General features: G+C 42.7%; 1 protein-coding gene across 10 annotated transcripts in view; it reads left to right on the forward strand.

Moving 5' to 3' along the window:
* The window catches only part of tp63 (tumor protein p63), a 296932-nt gene that overhangs the window by 197788 nt on the left and 76363 nt on the right, over positions 1–22781 (forward strand). For 8 of the 10 annotated variants that reach the window (XM_043702548.1, XM_043702550.1, XM_043702557.1 and 5 more), the window contains one exon: positions 13154–13405. In XM_043702548.1, the coding sequence (XP_043558483.1) occupies positions 13154–13405 (252 nt within the window). The remainder of the gene's footprint in view (positions 1–13153; positions 13406–22781) is intronic. The other 2 variants (XM_043702549.1, XM_043702556.1) reach the window with 1 other exon arrangement.

The raw sequence follows: 22781 nt of genomic DNA on the forward strand, positions 1-22781 counted from the left end.
TCTTGTGACCACTGTGTTTGTAGTGAGTCCAGTTGAGTTTCTGGCCAGTTGTAATATTGATAGAAGGAGATTTAGTGATGGTAACAGAGTCTCAAGAGTTGGTGATTAGATTGTCTCTTGTTAGAGATGGTCATTGCCTGGCATATGTATGGCATGAATGTTGCTTGCCACTTGTCAGCCCAAGCCAGGATATTGTCTGGATCTTTTTGCATTTAAAGTTGGGCTGTTTCATTATCTGAGGAGTCGCGAATGGTGCTGAACATTGCACAATCATCAGTGAACATCCCCACTTCTGACCTTATTATGGAGGGAAGGTCATTGATGAGGTAGCTGAAGTGGTTGGGTCCAGTTCACTATCCTGAGGAGCTCCTGCAGAGATTTCCTGGAGCTGAGGTGACTGACCTCCAATAAACACGATCTCCATGGTAGGATGACTCCAACCAGAGGAAACTTTGCTCCCTGATGGCCATTGATATTACTTTTTCTAGGGCTCATTGATGCCCCATTTGGTCAAATACAGCCTTGATGTCAAAGGCTATCACTGTTGCCTTCAGCTCTTTTGTCCATGCTTGAATAAAGGGTTGTGAAGTCAAATGTTGAGTAACTTTGGTGGAACCGAAACTGGGTGTCACTGAGCAGGCAATTGTTGACTATATGCTGCTTGATAGCACTGTTGATGACGCCTTTCGTCACTGTACTAGTGGTCGAGAGTGGACTGATGGACCGTAATTGGCTAGGTTAAATTTGTTCTGCTTTTCATGTACAGGACAAACCTGGGCAACATTCCACATTATTGGCTAGATGCTAGTGCTGTAACTGTGCTGGAAGAACGCAGCTAAGGAAACTTCAAGTTCTGAAACCTAAGTCTTCAGTACTATTGTTGGAGTGTTGTCATTGCCAATAGTCTTGGCGGTATCCAGTGTTTTCAATCATTTCTTGATATCATGTAGGGTCATTGAATTGGCTGAAGATTGGCATCTGTGACGTTGGGGTCCACTGGAGGAGGCCGAGATGGATCAGCCAGTGAACAATTCTGACTGAAGATTGCTGCAAATGTTTCAACCTGATGTTTGGACTGATGTGCTGGGCTCTTCCATCATTGAGGATGGGGATATTTGTGAAGCCACCTTCTCCAGTGAGTTGTCTAATTGTGCACCACCATTCAAGACTAAATGTGGCAGGACTTGCAGTGTTTATATCTGATCCTCTTGGTTGTATGATTGCTTAGCTCTGACTCTCTCTTGCTGCTTATTCTGTTTGGCACGCAAGTAGTCCTGTTCATTAGCTTCACCAGGTTGACACCTCATTTTCAGGTGTGTCCTTATTGCTGCTCCTGACATGCCCTCCTGTGTTACTCAATTGAACCAGGGTTAATCCTTTGGCTTGATGGTAATGGTTGAGAAGGAGATGTGCAGGGCCATGATGTTGCAGATTATGTTGGAGTACAATTCTGTTGATAGCTCATAGCACTTCATGGATGCCCAGTCTTCAGTTGCTAGATCTATTCAAAGTCTGTACCATTTATCACAGAGATGGTGCCACATAACTCGATGCAGGGTATTCTCAATGAACGAGTAGGACTTTTGTCTCCAAAAGGGCTGTCTCCACCAGGACTGTGCGGTGATCACTTTTATTGATGCAGTCATGGACAGTGCATCTACAGCTGGAAGATTGGTAAGGATGAGATCAAGTATGTTGTTCCCTTGCTACCTGCAATCCAGCTTAATCAGTATCAGAATATTAATCAAGAGAATTTTTTGAGGCAAAAGGTGAATAAAATTCTGAGGGGGTATAATGCTGATTGAGAAATGACAAAAAAAAGTACCATGCTACATTATAAAGCTATTCCTACAAATGATTCTAATTATTAACAGAATCTGTGCCAGCAATTGGTGATGTCTGTTCTTTGAACCTCAATCATTACATTGCAAAAATATTTTTGTTTTTTTTGATCTGCAATCCTTGTTTCTTTCCCTGACCTGATGTATGCACCCAAATTGTTACTTGTGTCATTGGCTGTGCTATAAACACCAATATCCCATGGGCTAGTTACCAGGATTCCCTTCATTAAAAGATATTTCAGCTTCTGGTCTAGTGAAATAGCAAATGGGAGAATACCTTCCTGCAATTACGTAAGTTGTTTGCAGTAGGATTGTGGATGCATCTTCCATTTATATTTCAGAAATTTGATCCTGAAATATTGACTCCACCTCTATCCCAAATAATGAAGTTTTTAAAAAGTCTCATTGAACACTGAAGGGGAAAGTAATCTTATCTCTCTCAGCAGATTTAGTAGGATTCCTTTTAGCACCTGCAGTATATTAAATTAATTGTTTAGCTGTCAGACAACACGTGGCTTTGAAAGGATTAACTACAGTTTAATAAAGAATATTTCCAACTCCCACTCCCTTTTTAAAACTGACCGTTTAACTTGCCACAGTGCAGTCCAGCCTGTTCCTCGCTGCTGACTCTGCCCTTTTGGGTGGTGCTTCTAAGGCATATTGTCCTCTTTAAAGGTGTTTCTGTAGCTGAAAGTTCACCACCTGCTGAGGTAATGCAAAGACGACAGCTGCACAGGCACTTAAAGTTACGATCGTTGAAGACAGATTAATGTGTGTTTGGAGAGTGACTGGAGACCGCAGCCATCTGAGGAATGTGTGCATTGCAATGAGCATGATGGTATTAAATGTATACAGTAGCTTGCTGAGATTTACAATGGTTTTATTGGAGATTAGTCCAAGGACTGACTGTGGAAAACTGCGGAATAACTATCAAGTCTAACTACATATAAGGTAATTGAGGGTGATGGAGATGTGGATTGTAAATAATGTATTCATGGAGAACATGGATTTAATATATCAGATTTGTGAAATAAATCCACTTCCTATCCTGAAGTAGAAACCATCAACATTCTTGGCACTGTCCTAACTTTCTGAAATCAATATGACCTGTCCCTAAAATCAATGTTTTTCTTTTTCTTAGACTACTCCATAAAGCATACCTATTTGATCAGTAACTAGTGGTGTTCTGCAACGCTTGCTGTTGGGGCCACAACTTTTCAGTTTATACATTAATGATCTAGATGAAGGGATTGAGGGCATTCTGGCTAAGTTTGCAGATGATGCAAAAGATAGGCAGAGGGACAGGTAGTATTGGGGGTGGGAGGGGGGGCGGCTGCAGGAGGATTTAGACAAGTTAGGAGAATGGACAAAGAAGTGGCAGATAGAGTACAACATGGCAAAGTATGAGGTCATGCACTTTGGTAGGAAGAATAGAAACACTATTTTCTAAATGGGGAGAAAATTCAGAAGTCTAAAGTGCAAAGGGACTAGAGTCCTAGTCCAGGATTCTCTTAAGGTAAACTTGCAGATTGAGTCAGTGATTAGGAAGGCAAATATAATATTACCATTTGTTTTCAGACAACTAGAATATAAAAGCAAGGATGTACTTTTGAGGCTTTATAAAGCTGTGGCCAGACAATATTTAGAGTATTGCGTGCAACTTTGGACCCATTCTTCAGGAAGGATGTACTGGCCTGGAGCGGGTCTGTGGTGGTTCAGGAGAATGATCCCAGGAATGATAGGTTTAACATATGAGGAATGTTTGAGGACTTAGCATCTAAACTCGATGGAGTTTAAAAGGATGAGGGGGTATCTAATTGAAACTTATAGAATACTGAACAGCCTGGACAGAATTGACGTTGAGAAAATGTTTCCATCAGCAGGAGGGTCTAGGACTCAAGGGCACAGCCTTAGAGCAAAGGGAAGACCATTTAGGATAGAGATGAGGAGAAATTTCTCCAGCCAGAGAATAATGAATCCATGAAATTAATGGCCACAGAAGCCTATGGAGGCCAGGCCATTGAGTATATTTAAGACTAAGCTAGATTGATCTCCTTGACAATCAAGGACCTAAGGTTATGGGGAGAAAGCAAAAAAATGGATTTGAGAATCTTATCAGCCATGATGAATGGTGGAGCAGATTCGATGGGCTGAATGGCCTAATTTCTGCTGTTATGTCTTGTTGTTTTATGATTGAGCTTGTGGTCAATGTTAGGTGACATCACTTTTGTTTTCTGTTTAATGCATGCCCTTACTGTGCAACTAGAGGGTAAGGAGCAAATTCATTTCTTTGATAGAAAATTACATATTTCATTGACATCAGACTGGTTCAAATCTGCACGGAAAAATCTGTGTTGAAAATAATGCTAATTGGCTTATACATTCTGCTTGTTCTACTCTATATTTGCTGTCATAAACCTACACAGCTCCCTTCAGTTACGGTGGATGAAGCAGTCAATTTTTGAACTGTGCATAGATTGTGCAGAATTAACAATTGAAGAGTAATGTATGCTATTCCTTTAAAAATTTTGAACAAGAGTTGAAAATTGAACCAGACTTGTCTCAGTCTGATTTCTAATCTCAACTCAGAACTTTGGGCATTAGTGTTATCCTTGAAGCATCTCTCAACGGTTCGTATTATGCTCCACTGTTCACTGACTGACTGTTATGAAGATTGGAAAATAGTTGTTACTTGGTCTGTGCTTTTCACAGTAAAGAGTTAGGAATGAGTCTTAAATAAATGCGAATCACAACTCAAAATGATACTGTCGCAGGAACTTGCGTAGAAAATCAGTGCTGACACATCCAGTTAGATACAATGGGGATGCTGTACTGACAAGTGCACTGTATTTTGTATTAAACAGAGGCCCCTGCTGTCTCAGATGGCTTTAAAATATCCAAAGATACTCGAGCTGTACAACCTTAAAAGAGACCCTTTAACCCATTATGTCTACCCAATAATCAAGCATCTATCTACTCTTAAACCAATTTTCCATAGCCTTGCATGGTTTTGGCAAGTCATGTGATCATGCACATACTACTTGTATGTTGTGGAGTTTCCTGCTTCTCCCACCCAGGATGTTCCAGATACCCACCACCTTCTGGAAGAAAATAATTCTCCTTTAAATCCACTCTAAATCTCTTGCCCATTCTCAAATCTGTGGCCTCTGGTTATTGTCCCCTCTATTAACGGAAAATAGTTCTTTCTATCTGTGTTCCTCATAATGTTGCACATCTTGAATGCTTAGCCTTCTCTGTTTTAAGGAAAATAACCTTGGTGTAATCTAATACTAGTCTGTCCTCATGGCTGAAATGCTTTAGCCCAGGTAATATTGTGGTGAGTCTCCTTTGTACCCTCTATGGTGCAATCACATCATTTCTGTAAGTCACTGACCAGAACTGCACACAGTTCTACAGGTATGACATAACTAACATCTTACACAGTTAGATTATTGCATCCCTACTCTGTATTCAATGCATTGACTAGTGAAAGCAAGTATCTCATATGCCGCCTTAACCATCTTATCTACCTGTCCAATGGCCTTCAAGGATCTATAGACATGTACGCCAAGTTCCGCGATCTTCTATTTCCTAGGATTTTATCACTTATCATATACTGCTTGCCTTCTTAGACCTCCCAAAATGCATCCCCTCTCTTTTATGGATTAAATTCCATTTGCTACTAATATTGCCTCTATTTAGAAGAAGAGCAGGATTGTTGTTCCCTAAATCCCAATCAATATTTCATCACCATTTCCATATATTAATCATTATCACTAAATTGTTTTTCTGCTCATTCTCATGTTGTGTTTGTAGGACCCTGCTGTATTTAGATTGGCTGCTGTAGAACCTATTATTACAGCTGTATCCGCAATTCAATGGTACTTCATTGGCTGAAATACACTTGAAGTACCCGAAGGTTGTAAAAGGCATGCTATAAAATTCAAATTTTTCTTTCATTTGAAGCATTAGTATTTTTAAGTTGGTCACTGTTATTAAAATGTAGTTCCTAAGTTTGTATGTTGTGGAGTTTCAAAACTTGCAGTGGATTCACTCTGGCATTGTATGTAATATAATTTGATTTAATGTTAAGTTTATTCCTAATTGGGAGTTAAGCATAAGGCCTTGACCACGACCTTTACGTTCTTTATAATCCTTCTCTCCATTTTAGCAACTTCACAATTATGGTAGAGTAATTATTCCAAGTATTGATAATAAACTAGATCTAGAAATTATAAATTCAATGAAGTTATGAATTCTCAAACTTGTTTCCCTAAAGTAATTTCAGGATTTACTGTACAGGACAATACAGTTGTACTCAACTAGATACAAACAAGTCTTCAGGATCATTGTTGCGAGACAGTGGTATCAGCAAGACTTTTCTAATGATACACATTTGGAACTATTATAAACTCAAGCAATGCTAAAATTAAAATATTTTTATATGCCATTTACATAAACAAGGTAAGACTTGTATTTCTATCTTGCCTTTTAGGATCTCCTGTAGAACTTTACCGTCAATGAACTGTAAGAGGCTTTTATAATGTAGGAGATGTATAACCACATTGCACAGTACAAACTCACACAAAAATTGCAGTGTAATACCAAACACATGTTTGTTAGAGCATTAATATTGGACAGAGCACGGGATAACCTCCCTGCTTTGCTTCAAAGAGACTAGCGGGATCTTTTACATCTATTTGAGAAACCAAGAAGACTTCAATTCAATGTCTCATCTGACAGAAGACACCTGCAACACTGGAGCACTCCCTTGGCACTGAACTGAAGTGTCTTGATTATGTGCTCAGGTTTCTGGAATGGGACTTGTGATCAAATTTAAATCCATTGCTCTGCACATTTTATACTAAAAGTCTTCCACATTTTTTCATGTCCAAAGAAGGCAATGTAAACAATTATATGTTGGTTCAAATTTGATGCAATCAACAAGTGGTGAGTTGCTTCACTCCAACACTGCTGCTGGCTTATTTCTCCAACTGTCACTTGACTCCTGGATAGAATTTGTAATCTTTATGGATTTTTTTCTTTTGTTTCAGTAATTTTCTTTTAGCATATCTGTCTAAGTTTTGTAGTCTCTAAAACCAGCTTTACTGCAACAGCAGTGATCAGAACTTATGAAACAATCTGAGGGTGAAAGGAAATGTTCAATAACAACTTGCATTTATCTGTCAACTTTAATGATGTAAAATATTCTAAGGTGCTCTACAAAGGTGCGATCAACTACAAGTGGACAGTAAGGCAAAGAAGATATTTGCAGAAGTGACTTAAACATGGTGAAAGATGTAGAATTTAAGTAGGAGATTAAAGGAAGTGGGAAGGAAGTTTATGGAGGGAATTCCAGAGTGTGGGATTGTGATGGATAAAGGTACGGCCATCAATGACCTGGCAAAGCAGTAAACCAAAAAAAAAGATTTGAGAGAATGCACGATGTTTGGGTGCATGGGAAGATGACAGTGGTGAACAGGACTAAGGTCATGGTGGAATTTAAACAGTAAGATGAGAGTTCTGATTTTGGGGACCTAAAGAAGCAATGTAGATCAATAAGGGAATGGATGATGGATGAGTGGAAACTTGTAAGGACTGGTCTACAGCTGGTAGTGTTTTGATTAAAATAACATTTACCAAGGAAATTACTGGAATAGTGAAATTATTTGAGTCAGTAGGTGGCAAAGAAATGATTGATTTCAGCAGCAAATGAGTTGAAGTAGAGTGCAAACAGATATGGATATGGGATGGAGGCTGTCATTGGAACAAAGTGCATATTGTAAACCAAAACTTCATTTTCCACAGGAGGTAAAGGTGCTATTTGTGGGTAACATGGATACCACTCTGCTGTAGCACCCTTATGTACCGCAGAGCCCCATGTGATCAAACTAGATGAGTTCATGGGAGGAAAAATAAATTATGGCGTCTGGGTCTGACCTAGATCATGGGTCAAATCAGATGATGAAGCATGAGTGCTCAGTAAACCTAACTGAGGGTTGTCGTGGAACACTGAGGCTATTACAGTTTGGCTCAACTTGAGAGGTGCTGAGGAGGTAGAGAGAATTGTTACAAAACGATATTTATGTTCCCTTATTTAGAACTGTCTCAAATCACTAGCAGAGAATGGAATTGCAATATAAGCTCGGCTTGAGCAAAATCACTCAAAAGGTTCTGGATCAGTGGTGCTGGAAGAGCACAGCAATTCAGGCAGCATCCAATGAGCAGCGAAATCGACGTTTCAGGCAAAAGCCCTTCATCAGGAATAAAGGCAGAGAGCCTGAAGCGTGGAGAGATAAGCTAGGGGAGAGTGGGGGTGGGGATGCCTGCCTTGAAGAAGTTTTCCTCCTCTCTCTACAAGAATGTCAGGGAGTCCCTCTCCCACTGCAACTCTATGCTACTCTCTCCCACCCCCACCCTCCCATAGCTTATCTCTCCACGCTTCAGGCTCTCTGCCTTTATTCCTGATGAAGGGCTTTTGCCCAAAACGTCGATTTCGCTGCTCGTTGGATGCTGCCTGAATTGCTGTGCTCTTCCAGTACCACTGATCCAGAATCTGGTTTCCAGCATCTGCAGTTATTGTTTTTACCTCACTCAAAAGGTTGCCAAATCTTCAAAACAAAAAGTATAAAACCCAGGATGAATTAAAGGCAGAAAATTTGAATGGATGTAAGACTTGCAGAATACCTCTGTCAACTTGAAAGCTATGCTGACAATTGCACTAATTTTAGCAGTGCCAAATTATGAGAAGCAATTCAAACTGTCTGTTGATGCCAGTGACAATGGTATGGGTGCTGTTTTACTACAAACCAACAAGATGGGAATCAAATGGGTTGTCAGTCAAATTTTGAAGAAGTTAACTGCATGTCAACCAGAATATTTGGTGAAGAAGACCATATCATCTTATGTTAGCTCTATGTCATTCCAAATTGTTTATCACCAGCAATATGTAAGAAATGTTATTTATACATAGCACAATCCTTTGATTTTTTTTTGGAAGCCGTTTCGGGAGAAAATCTTGCTGTTGTTTCAGTAGATCTTAATCCTCCGGCCATGCAATGTAAGGATTGTTCAGGTGCATCGAAAAGGAAATGTTACAGTAGATGCTTTATTAAGAACACACGTAGAAAATGGAGTGCTGTCATACAAATGGACTTAAGTTTTATAGCAATCATATTTTACATATTTTATGTTAATATTTTACTACTGTTAATGTGACATAAGAGAAAGTGAGGACTGCAGATGCTGGAGATCAGAGTCGAAAGTGTGGTGCTGAAAAAGCACAGGTCAGGCAGCATCCAAGGAGCAGGAGAATCGACGTTTCGGGCATTCCAGATGAAGGGCTTATGCCCGAAACGTCGATTCTTCTGCTCCTCTGACACTGCCTGACATGATGTTAATGTGACATAGCAATAGTGTTAAAATGAATTTTTGATGAGAAATTAAGATGTCTCAAAGATATATTTTCATTCTTCTTTGGGTAAGGTGTGATGGAAAGTGTATACATATAGATATATGGTATACAGGTGTTGGTCTACTTTTATGAAGGGGTTTAATAATTAGGTCAGCTTTTCCAGGACTATGATATAAACCAGCATATGTTGAAGAGCAGGTGTCAACACAGAGCCCTGGAGTGTTAATGGAAGATAATTTATATTGTGGGGATTTAGAACAAGAAAGTGAAATCATTGAAAGATATTAGGTTGCTTTGGAGTTTAGAACAATCAAGAACTGACTTTACCTTAGAAAAACCCCACTTTTGGTTAATTCGAGGAGGGTCTGATTGAAGTCAAGTGCCAAGTATAGTTTCTGTTATAGGAGATTGCTCAGGGCTATTAAGGAAATAAGTCGTCTTTGTAAAAGCATTTAGTTGTGACTCCAGTCCAGGCGTATTTACTTAGAAACAAGATTGGTTTGTACTCTCGGTAATGTGAATTTTCAAAAGAGGCTTTCAATCCCTCAGAGCTGGACCCAAGAAAAAGCAGTTAAGTCAGACCTACAGATTTAATAGGGTAATTTTTCTGTTTTTTGTGTAACTTCTAAAGTGATGGTCTTAATTTAGGGAAGCCCCTGTGCAATGGTAACATCACTGGGCTAGAAACCAAAAATATCAGACTAATGTCCTGGAGACAAAAAACAGAAATTGCTGGAGAAATTCAGCAGGTCTGGCAGCATCTGTGGAGAGAAAACAGATTTAACACTTCAAGTCAGTTGACCCTTCTTCAAAACAAAATATTCTGGGGACATCGGTTTGAATCTCAACATGGCAGATGGTGGAATTTGATTTCTATGAAAAAAAATCAGTGCTGATTGTTGTAAAAATCCATCTGGTCCACTGATGCCTTTAAGAAAGGAAATCTGTCATCTTTACAGCAATGTGGTTGATTGTTAACTGCCCTCTGAAATGGTCCAGAATGTCAATCAATTCAAGGCAATTAAGGATGGGCAATAAATGATGACCCAATAAATGTTAGTGATGCTATCCTCCATGTGCAAATAAATAAACCCCATTTTTTGTCCTTAAAATCAAATTTTGAGTTGTATGCTTATGTTTGTGGAAGACTGGCAAGGCAATTTGATCATAGAAATTGATCAAACCAGATGTTCATTCTGGGATCTGACTTTCTCGATGATAACATCAGCTGGAATTATAACAGTGTACAATTCTAGGAATGCTATAGTATCACTGAAATAAATTACTTTACTGGACAGAGAAGTGCTTAATTAATAAAATTGACAGTAGTTTAATTGGATTGTGAAAAAGGAAGCTGTAATTGAGCTGATTTTCACACTGTTGTGCCTATAAATTCATAAATGTTTTGAATTTTTAATCATGAGAAACTGACTTTATCATAGGTACATGAAGCAGTTGACCATTGCAATTTAATGCTGTACTGCATAATTTCTGTTTAAACTTGAAGTATGTTAATCTGATTTTTTTGCACTCCTTGTGGCATATCAGTCCGATTTACTGCATTTGTTGCGGTATACTGACCTGATTCACTACAGCCTCTGGGGCATATTAATCTGATCTAATGCAGTCCTTGAGATATGTTAATCTGACATACTCTATTACTACTACTCGGGGTAAATGAACTGCAGCGCCTAGGGTGTACTATCTGATTGATGTGGTTAAAACAGAACCAGCATTACTTTTAGGGAGGATAACTTGCCATTCTTATCCACTCAGGGCTTGTCTGTGAATTCAGTCTCACACTAAAATGGTTGACTCTTTACTTCCCTTTGAAATGTCCTTGCTAGACACCTGGCTGGATCAAACCCACCTTCCTAGTTGGATCCAGAATAAATAAATAAGTAAATCTGCGCACTTTTAAAATCAGTGACATCAATAAGAAAACCAGATATCAATTCTGGAGGGTCAGTAGGGTATTGTGTCCCCTGCAGTGGTGTGATAAAACTGGGTGGGTATGTCTCCCCCCAGTGATGGGAGTGGATGAGGCTAGTATCTCAGTAAGGAATAGGCCTGGGCGAGGACAGTGCATTTCCAGTGGGGATGACTAGGACTGGGTGGGGATGGTGTTTTCAGTTTTTGAATGGAATTGTATAGGGAAATTTCTTAGTGTGGAATGAGAATGGTTGAGGGCAGTGTCTCTGGGAATTGGACTAGGTGGTCAATGCATCTGTTGAATAAAATCTGATTGCAATTTTAGTGAATTTGGTTGACACTAAGAATCCGGATGAGATAGAAAATAGATTTTGCTTTTTGTATGATTAAGGCTAGTAAAATTTTAACTGACTGTTAAAGTAGCTAAAGTACAAAGTTAGTTGTCGGTATATTCCATGCAGTCCCTTGAATGCAGGTTCTAGTCTTCAATAGACATGGCTGATGTGCCCTGGTAGGGGTAATCCTTTTTCAACAAAACATTTTTTGTGATTGAAGACTCAGAAATTGTGGTCATTATAGTTGGAACATCTCCTTGACATGGTCATTCAGTGCAAAAACTGTAATGAAATGTGCAATGTAATTCATTACCACAATGTTTGAGCTTCATTATTTTCAATGTCGCTAACTTATTTTTTTAATCTCTCTCTCTCTCTCTCTCTCTCTTTCTCTTTTTCTCTTGCCCCCACCGCTCCCCTGTCTCTCTCTGTATGTATGTGTCTGTCTGTCTTCTCCCTCCTCTCCTCGTCCCTCCTCTCCTCGTCCCTCCTCTCCTCGTCCCTCCTCTCCTCGTCCCTCCTCTCCTCGTCCCTCCTCTCCTCGTCCCTCCTCTCCTCGTCCCTCCTCTCCTCGTCCCTCCTCTCCTCGTCCCTCCTCTCCTCGTCCCTCCTCTCCTCGTCCCTCCTCTCCTCGTCCCTCCTCTCCTCGTCCCTCCTCTCCTCGTCCCTCCTCTCCTCGTCCCTCCTCTCCTCGTCCCTCCTCTCCTCGTCCCTCCTCTCCTCGTCCCTCCTCTCCTCGTCCCTCCTCTCCTCGTCCCTCCTCTCCTCGTCCCTCCTCTCCTCGTCCCTCCTCTCCTCGTCCCTCCTCTCCTCGTCCCTCCTCTCCTCGTCCCTCCTCTCCTCGTCCCTCCTCTCCTCGTCCCTCCTCTCCTCGTCCCTCCTCTCCTCGTCCCTCCTCTCCTCGTCCCTCCTCTCCTCGTCCCTCCTCTCCTCGTCCCTCCTCTCCTCGTCCCTCCTCTCCTCGTCCCTCCTCTCCTCGTCCCTCCTCTCCTCGTCCCTCCTCTCCTCGTCCCTCCTCTCCTCGTCCCTCCTCTCCTCGTCCCTCCTCTCCTCGTCCCTCCTCTCCTCGTCCCTCCTCTCCTCGTCCCTCCTCTCCTCGTCCCTCCTCTCCTCGTCCCTCCTCTCCTCGTCCCTCCTCTCCTCGTCCCTCCTCTCCTCGTCCCTCCTCTCCTCGTCCCTCCTCTCCTCGTCCCTCCTCTCCTCGTCCCTCCTCTCCTCGTCCCTCCTCTCCTCGTCCCTCCTCTCCTCGTCCCTCCTCTCCTCGTCCCTCCTCTCCTCGTCCCTCCTCTCCTCGTCCCTCCTCTCCTCGTCCCTCCTCTCCTCGTCCCTCCTCTCCTCGTCCCTCCTCTCCTCGTCCCTCCTCTCCTCGTCCCTCCTCTCCTCGTCCCTCCTCTCCTCGTCCCTCCTCTCCTCGTCCCTCCTCTCCTCGTCCCTCCTCTCCTCGTCCCTCCTCTCCTCGTCCCTCCTCTCCTCGTCCCTCCTCTCCTCGTCCCTCCTCTCCTCGTCCCTCCTCTCCTCGTCCCTCCTCTCCTCGTCCCTCCTCTCCTCGTCCCTCCTCTCTCCCCGCTCCCCTCCTCTCTCCCCGCTCCCCTCTCCTCTCCCGCTCCCCTCTCCTCTCCTCTTCCTTTAAGCCTCAGTACACAAACCTGGGGCTCCTTAACAGCATGGAGCAGCAGATACAGAATGGATCTTCATCCACCAGCCCCTATAACAATGATCACACCCCCAATGTCACGGCACCCTCACCGTATGCTCAGCCCAGCTCCACCTTTGAAACACTCTCTCCATCGCCAGCCATCCCCTCAAACACAGATTACCCAGGTCCACATGGCTTTGATGTTTCATTCCAACAGTCCAGCACAGCAAAGTCTGCAACATGGACGGTAAGTTTACCTCAGATAACATTGGTCTAAAATGCATATTGCTGTCAATGATTTTGAAATGGGTTACTGCTCTTGTAGAAGTAACTGCTCTAGCAGTTCAGTCAACAAAATGATATTTGACTCTAATTAACATTTTTAAAATAACTGTACCACCTATTAAAAAAATACAAGCAAAACCAATGAGCAAGTTGCAAGTGATGAGAGGGTGGCCAAAGTTGAGAATGAACCAAGCACAGGGTGAGTGAAATAGTTGGTGTACGCAAAAAGGAGAGAGGGTAGCAGAGACAGCATGTAAAACAAGCAGGGGGAGGTGGTGTAGGAAGTGAGAAGAGAGGGGTGAAAAGGCTATGGCGAGTAAGAAGGGAGAGGGACTGGGTTAAGTGGAGGGATTGGGTGCAGTGGTAAGTCAAGGTGGGCAGCAGATGGTGATAGGGTGTTGTCTCTTTGCCTCTAGGGTGGAGTTATATTTCATCTCATCTTGGGAGATAAGCAGATGTTCAAATTTACAAAGCAATGCACTTTGGCATAATTAGCAATATGGATGAACAGAATAGATGAAATTTAATTGGGAAATTGTAAAATAATACATTTTTGGAGAAAACCCGAGAATAGGGGTAAATATTCTATAGGAAGACACTGATGATTGCGGAAGAATAGAAGCCTGCTGATTCTGATTTAACATTTCCAAAATGCAAGAGTATAGGTAGATGAAACTTCAAATAAATTGCTTTTTGTTTTCTAAATAGGAGCCTTGAACTCACGACAAAAAAGTATTGGCTAATTTATCTAAAACTAAATAGATAAAACTAAAACTCTGCAGATGGTGGAAATCTGAAATAAAAGCAGAAAATGCAAGAAATATTCAGCACATCAGGAAACATTTGTGGAGGTGGGGGTTCGTGGGGGCGGCAGACAGAATTATCTTTTCCCATCAGTGATGGATTCTTGATCAATTTGTGTCAAACTGCAGTTGAGAACTGTACACTGTTTTGGTCCTATTACAGAAGACCGTTAAAACTAGAGAGTCCAAATAAGGGTAGATTTAGCAAAATAGTGCCAGTAATGGGAAACTGAGGTATTGCTAATTGACATAGTAGCAGTGTTCTTGGAGTAGAGATGGATAAGAGGAACTTTGGGCTTTTAAAAAATTGGAGTGTTTTGATGGTGAGCAGGGATGATTTTCTTGTAGTTAAGTAACAGTGATTAGTGAGGGAGGGAAAACTGCAAGACCTTTATTTGGATGGGAGAGGCATCACTGTTTTTGTTATTTGTGCATGGGGTTGAATCTTTGAGGAAAAACAAACACATTCATTGCCTTCCCTATTTTACCTGAGGAAAGTTAAGAGTCAACCACATTGCTGAAGGAAACAAAAACAGAAATTGCTAGAACAGCTCAGCAGGTCTGGCAGCATCTGTGAAGAGAAATCAGTTATCGTTTTGGTTCTAGTTATCCTTCCTCAGAACTCCTAAGATTTCTTTCCCTTTCACTGAATCAGATGAGTTTTTACAACAATCAACACTGGTTACATGATCATGTTATTGCTGATCAATAATGAATTCGAATTTCAGCATTTGCCATGGTGGGATTTGAACCCATGTCCTTAGAATGTTGTCCTGGGGTTCTAGAATGTTGTTCCAATGACTTTATCACTATTAGAACATAGAACATTACAGCACAGTACATGCCCTTCGGCCCTTGATGTTTCGCCAACCTGTGAAACCAATCTGAAGCCCATCTAACCTACACTATTCTATTCTTGTCCATATGCCTATCCAATGACCATTTAAATGCCCTTAAAATTGGCAAGTCAACTACTGTTGCAGGCAGTGCATTCCACAGCCCTACTACTCTGAGTAAAGAAACTACCTCTGACATCTGTCCTATATCTATCACCCCTCAATTTAAAGATATGTTACCTCGTGCTAGCCATTGCCATCTGAGGAAAAAGGCTCTCATTGTCCAACCTATCTAACCCTCTAATTATCTTACATGTCTCAATTAAGTCACCTCTCAACCACTTTCTCTGACGAAAACTACCTCAAATCCCTCAGCCTTCCCTTGTAAGACCTTCCCTCCATACCAGGCAACATCCTAGCAAATCTTCTCTGAACCCTTTCCAAAGCTACCACAACCTTTCTATAATGCGGTGACCAGAACTGTGTGTAATACTCCAAGTGCAGTTGCATCAGAGTTTTGTATTGTGTATTGATGTTGCCAGTCTCTCTGACTTTATAATAGAGAAAAACAAATGTCAGTGCTGTGCTAATATAAAATGGTGGCTGTGAACAAATCTATGTTGTCTGACTTGACTCATTTGTCAGCAATGGAGAGGGGGCAATGTGTCAAAAGCCATTTCCATTTATAGATCCTTGCAGAGGTAGGAAATGGAGACAGCTCTTTGAGGTCACTAAAATGCAAATCACTGTCAGATTCCAGCAATGTCTGTCTTACCTTCCAAGCTCCAAATATCTGAGAGGCTCAAATATACAAAACCTGAAATAGCTCCGCCACTGAATTGTAGATCTGCAGCCTTGGATCAGAATTTGTCACAAACTGAGAATCCTGTGGCTAGGCCTGATCCAAATCTCCCTCAGTCCCTTCTTAACTGTTGGTCACTGTGAGTGTCGAAGGTATGTTGCTGGAATAGCATAGCAGGTCAGGCAGCATCCGAGGACAGGGAAAATAGACGTTTTGAGCTGGAGCCCTTCAGGAATTCCGGATGCTGCCTGACCTGCTGTGCTTTTCCAGCAACACACTATCGACTCTGATCTCCAGCATCTGCAGACCTCACTTTCCACTGTGAGAGTGACTCTGTTTCTCTCTCATCTTTCAGAAACCTCGACCTTCCAGACCCTCCCTGTCATGTTAAGCTCATGTTCCCAACACAATCCCCTGTCAAGAATGCTCAAAGTATTACTTGTCCTCCTATCTGCCAGCACTGCCATCATGCTAACTTTCTGACATTTCTGTACAAGATCAGCTGAACCCCCAGACAATAATGTTTAAGAATTTCTCACCATTTTAACCAGAAGCATTCTACTTTTTCTATTCTTCCTGCAAATTACGTGCTAATACATTACATTCTACCTGCCAATGTTTTAAATATAACTCACACAACAGAGACAGCAAAGTAATTGATATAATGGGATGTAGCAAACTGTTACACTCAGTACCTTCATGTTGCAATGTAATAATATCCAGTCAGAAACCTGCCCACCCTCAGGGACAAAACCTCACTGGGTCTGGAAGTGTCCACTGGGCAGGGAACAGGATTTTAATCTCTCACTGAGTTAGTTTGGAAATTTCTGTTACACATGGACATTTCTTCACTTTATATTCCATCTGCCAATGTCGTCCCCTTTCAGTGAAGCTGTCCATTTCGGTTCACAGCCTCTTTGGTTGTCCCCACAGCTTTCTCTCCCACCCAACGTGGGTCTTGTCAGTGACTCTGGAGGTATGACATAGAAACATAGAAGATAGGAGCAGGTGTAGGCCATTCGGCCCCTCATGCGTACTCTGTCATTCAATATGATCAAGACTGATCAGAGATCCATTCCCCAATCCCATCCTCTCCGTCAAGTTGCCTTCGTTCATTTAGACACAAGAACCAAACCGAGATAGTGTCTCAGAGAGAAAGAGAGAGAGACCGAGAGATACATTGTGTATGAAGAGGAGAGAGAGAGAGAGACCTCATTTGAGAGAGATAGTGAGATTGTGTACGAGAGCAAGTGAGATTGTCTCTGAGTTGGTGACACTGTATGAATGAGACTGTGTATTAAAGAGGAAGAGATACTGACATTATGTAAGACAAATGCTGAGAGAGAGGGAGATAGTGAGATTGTACATGGGAGGGAGAATGAAATTGAGATTTTACACAAGCGAAAAACAGTGAGATGTGTATGAGTTTGTTCAGGAGAGATTCACTTTCCCCTTGACACTGAGGGATTCCTGTATCTCTCTCCGGATTGAAATCTGATGTTGTGTTTGGGAGCAAGACATGGTCCCTGGAAATCGGACGTCTATTCCTATTCTGCTGTCTCCCCAACCATTATTCTGATTGGGCCAGCATTATTGTCCTTGTCCATCTCTAGTTGCTATTGACAAGATGGTAGTGAGCAGCTTTCTTGTACCACTTTCGTTCATTTGGTATAGGTAGACCCCTAGTGTCATAGTTGTAGGATCTTGACCCAGTGACACTGAACAACAACCTATTTCCTCATCAAAATGATGAATGGCTTGGATGTGCACCTGTGCAACTGGTGGTGCTCCATGTATCCGCTGTCCTTGTCCTTTTAGTGAGTGGTGGTTGAGAGTTTGGAAGCTGCTAAATAAAGTGTCTTAGTGAATTTCTGCAGTGCATTTTGTGGATGATGCACATTGCTATTGAATGTCAGTGACAAAGGGCATGAAAGTTTGTGGATGTGATGCCTATCAGGTGGGCTGCTTTGACCTGGCTGATATCAAGCTTCTTGAGTGTCATTGGAGTTACACTCATCCAGGCAATTGGTGAGTATTTTATCACACTTCTGACCTGTATTTGGAGATAAGAGGCAGGTTATTGCTGCAAGATTCCTAACTGTTGACATTGTTGTAACCGCAACAATTTATTTGCTGAGTCCAGTTCAGTTTCTGAGATGCTGATGGTGCAATATCTGAGCACCGATGCCTTATTTTAAGGAATACTGCCGAACTGCCATTTTTGCCTTTACTTTGTTGCTTTACATTATCCATTTGACTTCATCCAAACTTGGCTTATCATGGGGTAGAGTGGTTCAGTGGTTAGCACTGCTAGCTCTGAGTGCCAGGGACTCCTGTTCGATTCCACCCTTGGGCAACTGTCTGTGTAGAGTTTGCACCTTCTCTCCAAGTCTGCGTGGGTTTCCTCTGGGTGCTCTGGTTTCCTCCTATAATCCAAAGATGTGTAATTTAAGTAGATTGGTCATGCTAAATTACCCATAGTATCCAAGGATGTGCCGTGGGAAATGAAGGCTTACAGGGATAGAGGGGTGGGTGGGATGCTGTTTGGAGGGTTGGTGTGGACTCAATGGACCGAATGGCCTGCTTCCACACTGTCGGGATTCTACTCAATGATTCTATGTTAAGGAGTATGAATGTTCTTTCTGTGCAGAATTTTGATTTGATTCATTACTGCCACCTATTTTGAAGTACAGTGAGAAGTGTTGTCTTTCTTGATATACAGGCAGTTCGTACAATTCAAGTGTATCAACAGAGTATAGAATACAGGGGAACCTCAATTATCCGAACGAGATGGGCAGGCACTATTTCGTTTGGATAATTGATAATTCGGTCAGTTGATTTAATGCCTTTCCTCTGGGGCTCGAGAGGTTTATATTAAGGCTGCTCCCCGTTTAGACTAAGCAGCAGCACAGTGCACGTGAGGCCCCGACCCATGCCCATCCCCCAGACTCCCGCCAACACCACCCCCTGCCCGCCCCTCAACACTGCCCCGAACACCGTAGCTGGACTGGACACCAAGTGTAAGACTACTACCTTTCTGGGCTAAGTCTCCAAATAGCGCGCGTGCATGGACATGCCCACACACGTGCACCCACACACCCACCCTGTACGGGACAATGTTAGAGAGAATATGTGGGAAAGGGTAGGGTCCACCCCTATGGAGAACCCCAGGGAAAGAGTGAAGAGAGGGAGAAAAGGCGGGAGGTCAGTCATTTGGAGACGGCGCCTTGGCTCCCATCTATGTTCTCGGCAGAGATTTTTAATCAGTGTACTGTAAACAAAAGACACGATCAGGTTTGAAACAGCTCTTTCACGTAATGTTTCTGTCGGGACCTTGAGATCTCCTTCAGATAATCTGATATTTGGATAATCGAGGTTCCTCTGTACAATGTTACACCTGCCAAGAAGGTGCAGAGAGAGATTAACATTAAAGAGCTCCATTCAAAGGTCTGATAATGGCAGAGAAGAAGCTGTTCTTGAGTATGTTTGTATGTGTATAAAAAACCTATGTATTATGTTGGTTGCTTTCCTAATGCAGTGGGAAGTATAGTTGAATTTAATATATGGGAGGCTGGTTTGCATGTTGGACTGGACTGTGTTCGCGACTCTCTAGTTTCTTTCAGTCTTGGAAGGAAATGTTGCCATAACATGCTGTGACACTTCCAGATAGGATTCTTTCTATGGTGCATCTAAACAAAATTGTAGGAGTCTTTATGAACTTGCTGAATTTCCTTAGCCTCCTGAGGAAGTAGAGGCATTGATGGGCTTTCTTGACCATAGTGTCAAGAGCATGGATGGACCAGGACAGATTGTTGGTGATCGTCACTCCCAGGAACTTGACACTTTTGGCCATCTATACCTCAGCGCCATTGATGCTGATGGGAGCGTGCCCTCCACTCCACTTCCTGAAGTCAGTGATCAGCTCTTTCATTTTGCTGACATTGATGGAGAAATTGTTGTCTTTACATCATGCTGTTAAATACTCTGTCTCCCTTCTGTACCCCGTCTCTTCCCTGTGCACCATCTCCTTGTTGTTTGAGATCTGACCTACAACGGTGGTGTCAGCAAACTTGTAAATGAAGTTGGTGCGGAATTTGCCTACACATTCTTGTACATATCAGTAGTATAGTAGGGGGCTGAGCATGCAGCCTTGCAGGGCACTGGTGTTGAGGATTATCATGGAGGAGGTGTTGTCACCTATACTTATTGATGGCATTCTGTTGGTCAGTGAGTTGAGAATTATTGCAGTATCATATGTCTGCTTTGTAAATGAAACTGAACTAAGGAAGAGTGAATAAACTCAGACCTGTTCCCAGATCAGAAAATAATTATGTGGAATAGCAAAGCATTTCTGTTTCATACAACTGTAGATGTAGAGAACATAACCAAATAAATCTGACAAATGGTCGTGTCAGTTGTTGTTAGGCTTAAAATCCGAAACATGTATCTTTTAAAGATTGGAGCACCAGGCAATTAAGCCATTGACAATGCAAATAGATCTGTATTCGAGCGTTATTGATTATAATAGCAATTGATGCAGGTTTGTTCAAGTCTTTGCTTAGTCCTCCAATGGAAGGAAGTTATGCAAAAGACGTCAATCAGTAAAAGGCTGAGAGTAGTCAAAAGAAGACTGTTTCCAGAAGTTGAGAGGTTTAGAAAGTTGGGCCATAAATTCACAATTTTGTAATTTAGGCACACTGGCAATCACACCTGACTACATTATAATCTTAGTTCAAACACAGACAAAAAAATCTGAACTCCAGAGATGAGATAGGAGTGTGAGCAAAACTGAAGTCAATGAGGGGGAAAGCTCTCCGCTATTATAGTTTTACCTAGCACAAAGGAAGGTGGTTAGGCTTGTTAGAAGTCAGTCATTTCTCTCCAGGGCATTACTGCAAGCGTTTCTCAGGGCAGATGCTTTCTAATTAACTTGTTCATTGTTGCTATTACATACCTCTGGAGCAGGTGGGAATTGAACCTGAGCCTTCTAGCCTGGAGGTCACCGCTGCACCACAAGAGCTCTCAGGGTAGTGTCCTTGGTCCAACCATGGTCAGCTGTTTCATCCATGACCTTCCCTCCGTCATAAGATTAGAAGTGGGATGTTCACTGATGATTGCATAATATTCAACCCCATTCACAACGGTTTGGATTCAAAAGCTATGTCCAACTGCAACAAGATGAAATGTCCAGGTTTACACTGATAAGTGGCAAGGAACAATGGGGCACACAAGTGCCAGGCAATGACCGTCTCCAACAAGAGGCAATCTAACCACCATCCTTATACATTCAATGGCATTACTAGTGCTGAACCCCTCTCACCCCATCCCACTCCTACTATAAAGATCCTAAGGGTCACCATAGACCAGAAACTGAATTGAACCAACCATATAAATATTGTGGCCACAGGAACAGGTCTCAGGCTACAAATCATATCACACACAACTTATCTCCTGACTCTTATCTGGTCAGAAGTGGATGAAATACTCTCCACTTTACTGGATGAGTGCAACTCCAATAGCACTCAAAATTTATACCAAGTTGGATAAGGCAACTTGCTTGATTGGTGCTGTACCCATCAACATTCACTGCACTATCACTGGCATACTGTAATAGTGTGTATTATCAAAAATGGCAAAACAAAAATTCACTCTCTCCTTAGACAGCACCATGCTTACCTTTTCAATCATGACTCCTTCCCATCCTCCGAGGACCCCATCTCCCAGCTCAAACATATTCCATCCGCTTGGACACCCCATCCTGGTCTGCTATGCTCCCTCTATCTTTTTATCTCCAACTGCCACCATGACATTGACAGCCTCAACCTGTCCACCCCTCTCTCTCACTCCAACCTCTTACCCTTGCACGGCGCAGTCCTCTACTCCCTCTGTTCCAACTCCAACCTTATCATTAAACCAGCGGACAAGGAAGGTGCAGAGCTAGTTTGGCATACTCCACACCGTTGAAGCTGGGCGTCAACTCTGAGACCACCTCCTACTGCTCCCTAAACCACGACTTTGCCTTCCATCACCAAACCATCATCTCCCAGACCATCTTCACCTCAGGGGATCTCCCATCCACAGCCGCTAACCTCATAGTTCCCCAACCCTGCACTGTCTGCTTCTACCTCTTACCCGAAAACCAGAAACCTGACTGTCCTGATTGACCCATCGTCTCTGCCTGCTCCTGCCCCATTGAACCTATCCTCTCATCTCAACACCATCCTGTCCCCCTTGGTCCAGGAACTCTCTGCATACATTCGGGACACCACCTACGCCCTCCACCACCTGCATGACTTTTGCCTCATCTTCACCATGGACCTTCAGTCCTTTTGTTTCTTCCTTTCCAGCCAGCCCAAACAGAATTCCTCCACCAACAAGCTCATTCGATTGGCGGAGCTGGTCCTCACCCTCAAAAACATCTCCTTTAAATCCTCCCACTTCCCGCAGACTGAAGGGGTAGCTATGGGCACCCGCATGGGCCCCAGCTGGGCCTGCTTCTTCATAGTATATGTGGAATAGTACATCTTCCACATTTACACTAGCACCATTGTTCTCGATCTGGTCTCTACATTGGGGAGACAGGATGCCAACTCACAATGTTTCAGGGAACATCTCTGGGCAGGCACCAAACAGTCCCACAGACCCTGGCCAACCACTTCAACTCTCCCTCCCATTCTGCCGTGGACATTCAAGTACTGGGTCTCCTGCACCCTCAAATCCAAGCCACCTGACCACTGGAGGAAGCATGCCTCATCTTCTGCCTTGGGACCCTTCAGCCACACTGCATCAACAACGACTTCACTAGTTTCCTAATCTCCCCTCACCTCCCCTCCCCTCCCCTCCCCTCCCCTCACCTCCCCTCACCTCCCCTCACCTCCCCTCACCTCCCCTCACCTC

This window comes from Chiloscyllium plagiosum, chromosome 13 (assembly GCF_004010195.1).
Source record: "Chiloscyllium plagiosum isolate BGI_BamShark_2017 chromosome 13, ASM401019v2, whole genome shotgun sequence".
In the NCBI taxonomy this organism is placed as follows: Eukaryota; Metazoa; Chordata; class Chondrichthyes; order Orectolobiformes; family Hemiscylliidae; genus Chiloscyllium; species Chiloscyllium plagiosum.